At 40.5% G+C, this 7,622-nt stretch overlaps 3 protein-coding genes across 3 annotated transcripts in view; all 3 read left to right on the forward strand.

Moving 5' to 3' along the window:
• LOC104395221 overlaps window positions 1-3,057 on the forward strand; it is a 3,638-nt gene extending 581 nt beyond the window's left edge. The window contains exons 2-4 of the mRNA XM_010004908.1: window positions 124-850; window positions 2,471-2,604; window positions 3,020-3,057. Of these exons, the coding sequence (XP_010003210.1) occupies window positions 124-850; window positions 2,471-2,604; window positions 3,020-3,057 (899 nt within the window). The remainder of the gene's footprint in view (window positions 1-123; window positions 851-2,470; window positions 2,605-3,019) is intronic.
• Window positions 3,058-3,191: 134 nt separating this feature from the next.
• LOC104395222 (zinc finger protein 493-like) lies at window positions 3,192-4,373 on the forward strand. The gene has a single exon (XM_010004909.1). The coding sequence runs from the start codon at window positions 3,192-3,194 to the stop codon at window positions 4,371-4,373; it is 1,182 nt and encodes a 393-aa protein (XP_010003211.1).
• A 1,340-nt stretch (window positions 4,374-5,713) lies between these two features.
• Window positions 5,714-7,622, forward strand: part of CDC5L (cell division cycle 5-like) — a 33,879-nt gene continuing 31,970 nt past the window's right edge. Inside the window, exons 1-2 of the mRNA XM_010004910.1 lie at window positions 5,714-5,723; window positions 6,395-6,447. Coding sequence (XP_010003212.1) covers window positions 5,714-5,723; window positions 6,395-6,447 — 63 coding nt within the window. The remainder of the gene's footprint in view (window positions 5,724-6,394; window positions 6,448-7,622) is intronic.

Genomic DNA, 7,622 nt, shown 5'->3' on the forward strand with positions numbered 1-7,622 from the left:
GCGGCCCGCGCATGCGCACCAGGCCCAGCGCGGGGTGCGGGTCGGTGGGGCGTGATTGCTTCGGGTGTTTCGGGAATACAGTATCAATACTCATTTTTTTTTATTGTTTTTGCCCGTCCTCAGATTCGGATGTCTTTGAAATCACTCTTCCTATCACCGTCTTTGTCCTGAGCGACGATGATTTCCTGCAGGATGAGGCTGAGGAGCGAGCAGCCCCGGCTCCCGAGCTGGGGGAGGAGGAGCAGGAGGTTGAGAGCTGCGCTCTCCTAACAAGCTCTGTGACGCCTTCGAGTGACAGCAACAGTTCAACCATTTCGAAAGAAAACAAGGGCGTTTCGAATAAGGAAAATAGTGTGGAATGCTCTGAAGACAACTACTTTGCTGAGAGTGTGTGTAACAGCTCAAAATTATCTTTAAGTGATGGGTGTGAGGCAGGCACAGGTAAATATAGCCCAGATGATGTGCTGCCCACATCATCTTGCATTACAGAGCTTCCAGACCAAACTAGTGACACGGAGGAGTGTGATGGCGATGACTCCTTTCAGAAGATTCCTCCTCCTCTCCTCTCCTCTGCTGGCAGTGAAGGTAGAGAAGATCCCATCGACACAAGCAAACAGTTGACATTGGCAGTGATTCTCAGACGCTGTGAGGAACCCAGGCACAGCGAGGAATTCAGAAATGGGGAGGAACTCTTCAGTGTTGCAAGTGTTGTTCCTGATGGCACTCAAGAGCACCAACCCAAAATCTGCAAGGAGATGGAGACAGTTGTTGAAGTGGAAGGTAACTTGTTCATAAGACTAATGCAAGAATTTAACAAATCTGGCAAATCTCAAGTTTTTGGTGTAGGAAAGTATATATTATGATGCCAAACCCATTTATTTTAAAGTAAGCATTTCAACATAGATTAATGTCATATGCAGTAGAAAGAGGATATTGGCTGGAGCATGCTTAATTCTTTCACAGACTCCTGTGAAAAATAGTGAAAATAAAATATGTTGGTTCTGTTTCATTGTGCTACAGGTTGCAAAAAGGTAGCCTTTCATTAGGGGGAAAAAAAAAAAAAAAAAGCCAGAGCAGCATCTTATTTGTGAGAGTAGAGCCCTGACAGAGTTTCATGACAGTACTTTCATAGAAATCCTGGCATAAAGCTGTTTCATTAAAAACTGCAGGGCATGCATTGTTGTCCTGTGAAGTTTAGAGCTTTGCATAGAAAGGAGGAGGCTCCTAAATGGATTTCTTCTCTTAAAATATTATTTAAATGTTGGTTGGGGGGAAAGTGTGGAGAGAGACATTAGGAAAGAAGTGGACTTAAAATATTAAGGAAGTAAAAAGAGTGAAGAGCAAGCAAGTCGTTAGGCAATTTGGGATAATTCATTAATACCACTTAATCATGAACATTGGTGATTCATTGACATGTCATGCATGTGACTTATTTATCCCCTTGTAGGTCCTTATTCTTCAAAGAATGGAGTCAGTAAAGCTAATAACAAAAAAAGAAAGAGAAGCAAATTCAGAAATGAAGCTCTGAGTTCTCTTTTGGAACATGGCTTCAAAGAAGAAGCAAAATCAACTTATAATAATTCAGCTATGTTTCTTAGTGGATGTTCTTCTTCTTCAAAAGAGCTGCTGCAAGATGGAGGGAAACCAGAGATGAAGGCTTCCACTTCTGCTGAATCAAATATTACTGGAGACCATATTTATAAGACATTAACACCATTTTCTAAAAAAAGATGTCGGCAACAAAAAGTTGTTTCTCAGCACGCAAGCCCAGAAGAATTCCAAAGCCAGCAAGAGGGTTTATCATGGCTAAGTAACAGTGTGACCATCAAACCTGTTCCTCAAGCATCTGTAAATAAGCATGAAAGATAGGGAAACCAGAGATGAAGGCTTCCACTTCTGCTGAATCAAATATTACTGGAGACCATATTTATAAGACATTAACACCATTTTCTAAAAAAAGATGTCGGCAACAAAAAGTTGTTTCTCAGCACGCAAGCCCAGAAGAATTCCAAAGCCAGCAAGAGGGTTTATCATGGCTAAGTAACAGTGTGACCATCAAACCTGTTCCTCAAGCATCTGTAAATAAGCATGAAAGATTGAATTTGAAGTGCAGGTATTGTGACTCTGCATACAAATGCAATGCACATCTAAAGAAACATGTTTATTCAGCCCATAAAGATAAGAAAATACATAAATGCTGCTTTTGTAAAAGAACCTTTTTCTTTTCTACCAACCTTAAGAACCACCTTAAATTTCATAAGAAAATCGGTAGGTTGCAGAAAGCAAGAAGAAATAGGTTTAATGCAAAAAAAGTTAGGCAGAAGAGATCTGAAGAAAAAAAATCTGAGACTAAGAAAAAAGAAAGTAAATATGAGAAATTCTTCATGAAAATGGAAAGGGACTTTACGCCTATGAATGAGCCAGTTAGCTTTTCCTGCAAAACTTGTTTCTTTGCTTCATCACATCCTAGGACGTTTATTCATCATATGAAGGGGCATAAAGAGAGACCACCTTACCAGTGTCCTCAGTGTGATTACTCCTGCTTTAGCTTATTGTACTTGTTAAAACACCTGTACTGGCATGCTGGGTATAAACTGTACCAGTGCAAGTTTTGCACCTTTTTTTCACTATATTTTTCAAGTATGGTAAGGCACAGCTACAAACACACAGGGGCTAAACCATATTCCTGTGAGTTCTGCCAGTCAGCCTTCACAAGCACAACTGGGTTAAAAAACCACAGAAGACTACATGCAGGCCAAGAAACGTACCAAGAGCATCAACTTGACTTGGTAGGTGGAAAAAAGAAAAATCAAAGACCTCTAAACAGTTATGTATGTAATGAGTGCAACATAGTGTTTTACAGTAAAGGACATCTCAGCTTTCATAAGAAATTTCATGAACAGTTTAAGGCTAATGGTAATGGTTGTACAAATCAGAGCAATAAATATCATAAAAAGAAAACGCACCAAGTTGACACTGAGTCTCAGGACTGTATTTCTCTGTCTCCTTCTGGTAAAAGTGTTGGTGTCAGTGGGAGAATGCTGGCTTCAGAAGTAGACTTTGAGAAGGTAGGTGTTGTGGAGAACAATAAGAAAATATGCTCTGGAAAGAAATTCCCTGAAAAGAGCCATGGAAGCAACAACTTACCCAGTACTGGGAATAGATCAGAAGTTCCTCTGAATTCATCAACAATGGAGAGGGTGAATTGCAAAGAGGAACCACTGTTCAACTCCAAGGACTCTCATTCACAAGTTAAAGATGACGATGCCTATCATAGATTGGTGGAAAATTTGAAGGATACATGGCCTTTCAGTTTGTCTACCTTCAAAACCTACAAGTGCCAACACTGCAGTTATGCTACTGCTGTTCACAGCGACTTTAAGCTGCACCTAAAAATGCATCCAGAGGAAAGACCATTTATGTGTAAAGAGTGCACTAAGACATTTAAAACCTTGGATCATTTGCAGAAGCACAGCCTTGTTCACATAAAGAATGGTTATACGTTTGGGCATTGCTTCTATATAGACAGCCATTTAGAGAATCAGGAATTGCATCATGAAATGCATGTAAGTATGTGTCCAGAGAGAGATTTTGATTCCTCAGAAGGTTCAGACCCCATCCATTCCTTGTTTGGTTCGGAAGTCTGCGGAGAACAACCAGATGTCCAGAGGGGCAAAATAAATGATTTGTTAGCACAAAGTCAGCCACCTTTCTATCATTGTGCCGAGTGCGACTATGCTACTTACATTTTAAGCAACCTTGAACTACATGTGAGAACTCACACAGGTGAGAAACCTTACAGCTGCAGCATTTGCCTGAAGAAGTTTCGTACTTCCAGTCACCTGAAAAGACACCGAGTCACGCATTTTAATATGGATTATCTCAAGTGCAGCAGCTGTGACTTTTCAACAAACAAATGGCTGTCCTTGAAACGGCATCTGGCTTCACACGCTTGTGAGGAAAGCTCATCTACTGGCAGTCCCTACCAACAAATGCAGCTACCTGTCAAAACATACACATGTGAAGAGTGTGGCTATTGCACAGCCCACAATGGAAACCTGAAGCTCCATTTGAGGATTCATACAGGGGAGAAGCCGTTCAAGTGCGGGCAGTGCGCTCACGCCTTCCGCACATCCAGCCACCTCAAGCGCCACTTACTGACTCATTTGAAGTTCCACTGCAGAAGGTGTAGATTTTCCACAGTAGATAAACGTGCTTTCCAAAAGCATGTAAAGACACATAAAAAAAAATACAAGTGTGAAAAGTGTAATGTGACACTGCCTACCAGAAGACTTCTGAAAAAGCACGAGCAGCAACATAAGCTTGCAAATTGCAAACTGGTCCTTGGTTCTGGAGGGGTTTGTGTGCCCTGAGTGTTTATTTCTTTAACATTCCTCTTCTATCCCAGAATGATGGCTGGTAATGGAAGCATCCAGCATTTTGGTCCAGTGACCAGTGAAACTTGGGATACTGGTTTCCTCCAGGTTCTTCTGAGAGCTTCACTTCTAGCACAGTCTGTGCTAAATAAGATCTTGGAGGCACTTTTTCATGCCTGAGTAATGACCATGAGGTCATTTATGATTTGGCCGGTATTCATCAGTTTGAAGAGTTACCTGTGCCATTTATTTTCTTGTAAAAAATGAGATAAAAAATCTCTTGTCTGATGGAAAGAATGTTTAAAGAGATGAGAGAAAGTATAGTAAATACTTTTCATTTTAAAATTGTCTATTTGTTTGGAGGATTAATGCTACCTCCAATCTGCTGCAAGTTGCATTCCCTACTCCCAGGTCCTTCTGCAATACCTGCAAGAGAAAATAGCATCTCACAATGTTACAGAAAGAAGAGTTTCATGTCATCACTGGATAATTGGGATATGAAAATGTATTCTGTATATATGTGTATATAATGGGTTTATTAAGCAGTTACCTTTTCTGTAGTTTTGTTAATCTTTTGAGTAGTCTGACAGAAATAGCATTGTTCTTGAGCAGAGATTGTATGATACTAAGAATCCTTAAATCTTCATTAATTTTTTGTTTAATGTTCATCTAGTATGAAATACCTTTTCTCAGGCTGGCAGGTACTGTTCTGTTTGTTTCTTAAAATGGACAATATAATACTTTTCATATAACTTCGCTGTTAATTTAACCCTTGCTGATGAATTCTGCATACTACTTAGTTACACTGCAAATCCTAGCAGTATCCTGAACTGTAAAATTTGCTTTGTTAAGAAGTTTTACTGTGCTTCTAAAATACCACATATATGAACCACTTTTGCCAAACAGCAGTTGTTACCTGATATGGTGAAGACAGATGGAGGCTTCTTCCACTTAATCTAACAAATCTTTGCTTGTTTTACAGAGTTAAATGCTGCTCAAAACTCTGTGCCGACATCACTGACTAATAGGTTCTGTGGTATTGATAGCAGTGGTGTTCACCCTCTTATGTGGGGAAAGCTAATGGCAAAGGACTGGTGCTAAGTGTCCTCTCATGTTACAGTCCAGCCCAGGAAACACCAAAGTAAAGGAATTACATTTGGAGAATGTAAACATGAAACTACCACTGCTTTTTTTATTGCTCTGAAATGTGTATTTTTCTTTATAAATGTAGATAATATCTTGCAGAGGCTTTCTGGTAACATAAGGCACAGATTGGAAAGTGTTGCCAAGTGGAGTGGTGGAGTCTCCCCCTTTAAGATACTCAAAGGAATCAGGACATGGTCCTGGGTAATCAGCTCGGTGTGGCCCTTCTTGAGCAAGGATGTGGGACCTCCAGAAGTACCCACAGCCCTTCTGTGATTTGAAAAGCAGTTTTTCAAGAGTGGGTTGAAAATCAATAATAGATACATGTCTTTAAGGCCAGATCAGCAAAGGTATTTAAGTGATTTGTTTCTTTATAGTTGCAGTCAGACAAGTAACTATATGGAATTGAACCCTGGTAGTTACAGGTGTTTTTACTACAAGCTGGGAAGTTACCCTTTAGGAATGAGTTAATTATGTCTTAGAATGATTGAGCTAACCACCTGATACAATTGTTAGAAAGAAGAAAGTTACCCTGATATGAATAACAAAAAGCATTTCTTCTGGGAAACATTAACACTGTTATACAAGCGTGGAGGATTTTTTTTACCTGCATTACTGTTCAATTCTGTTGATTTATTTGATGAGACATTCAAAAGAATAGATACAAAGTGGAAACAAAAATGTTAAAGATAATTGAAAGCCTGTATCAGATGAGAATAGTAAATAGTCTAGAGAATAATTGTTTAAAAATATTTTGCGCAAAGAAGGGAACCTACTTTAAGAGGGTTAAATTCACTTCAGGAAATTTTAGGAGTTTGTAAACAGCATGAATTTCTTCTTTTTTTCTCATTTTGTTTTTATTTTTCTTCTTTTAGTTGTGGAAATACAACAAAGACATTTTCAGATGGAGCTCAATGAGTTTGTAAAAGTAATTATTCCAGGTGGTTGCCTTTAATAAAAATAAAGTGTTTCATGCCTGTTTAGGTTCCCCTCTGTTCCTTATGCAGTGTACAGCACTTTAGGGGGTTGGAAGTGATACTCAAGTCTGCCAAGTCAGACACATTTCAGAAATCTTGGTGGAAGAAGCATTGTAATAGCCTCTTTCAGCTGCTTTTGCAAACCGTGGTAACTATAATTGAGTAAAGAAATGAAGCTGCTCCATGGCTGCCTTGATAAAGGCCAGTTTTGCTGCTAGGCAGTGGTTGACGTGCAGGACTTCAGCTGTGAAAAAAAATAAATAAATCTTGTCGGTGTGAACGTAAGAACAAACTTGATTATCTGGTCTTGTTCAATTACTTAAAGTTTGAATCAAAAACTAGGAAACAACTGAGGAGGATTCACTTTGCCAGTGCTATCCTTGGACGGCTGAGCTGTTTCTGAGGTAATAAACCCTTTGGTGGGGTTTGAAATCCTTCCCAGCCCTGCCATGGCAGGCAGCATGGTGTGGAGGTCTCTGCAAGCTGCTAGGGGGTCTGAAGTGTAAGATTTCGCAGGTGTTAGTATATGTTACTATGGCAGTTTTCATTTGTTCACCACTGTAAAGGCACGTTTTTTCTCAAACACACTGTAAATGAAACATTCATAGAACCATGGAATGGTTTGGAAGAGACCTTAAAGATCATTCTAGGGATGGGGCATCAACAACTTATCTGGGCAACCTGGGCCAGTGTCTCACCACCCTTAACGCTGAGGAGGTTGGTCCTAATGCCTGATCTCAGTCTCCCCTCTTTCAGCTTGAAACTGTTTCCCCTCATCCTACCATTCCATGTCCTTGTAAAAACTCTCCATCCCCATCATTCCTGAAGCCCTTCCAGGTACTGGAAGGTGCTCTAAAGTCTCCCCAGGGCCCTTCTCCAGGCTGAACAAACCCCAACTCTCAGCCCCTCACTGTACTAGAGGTGCCCCAGCCCTCTCATCATCTTCACGGCCTCGACTTGCTCCATTAGCTCCACGTCCTTCATGTGCCAGCTCCAGAATTGGACACACAACTCCACGTGGGCTCTCATGGAAAGCCGAGTAGGTGGGGGACAACCCCCTCCCTCGATCTGCCGGATACGGCAAGTTTTTACCAGGATACGGCAAAAAAACCTGACTTTCTCCCCT

This window comes from Chaetura pelagica, unplaced genomic scaffold (assembly GCF_000747805.2).
Source record: "Chaetura pelagica isolate M959 unplaced genomic scaffold, ChaPel_1.0 scaffold99, whole genome shotgun sequence".
In the NCBI taxonomy this organism is placed as follows: Eukaryota; Metazoa; Chordata; class Aves; order Apodiformes; family Apodidae; genus Chaetura; species Chaetura pelagica.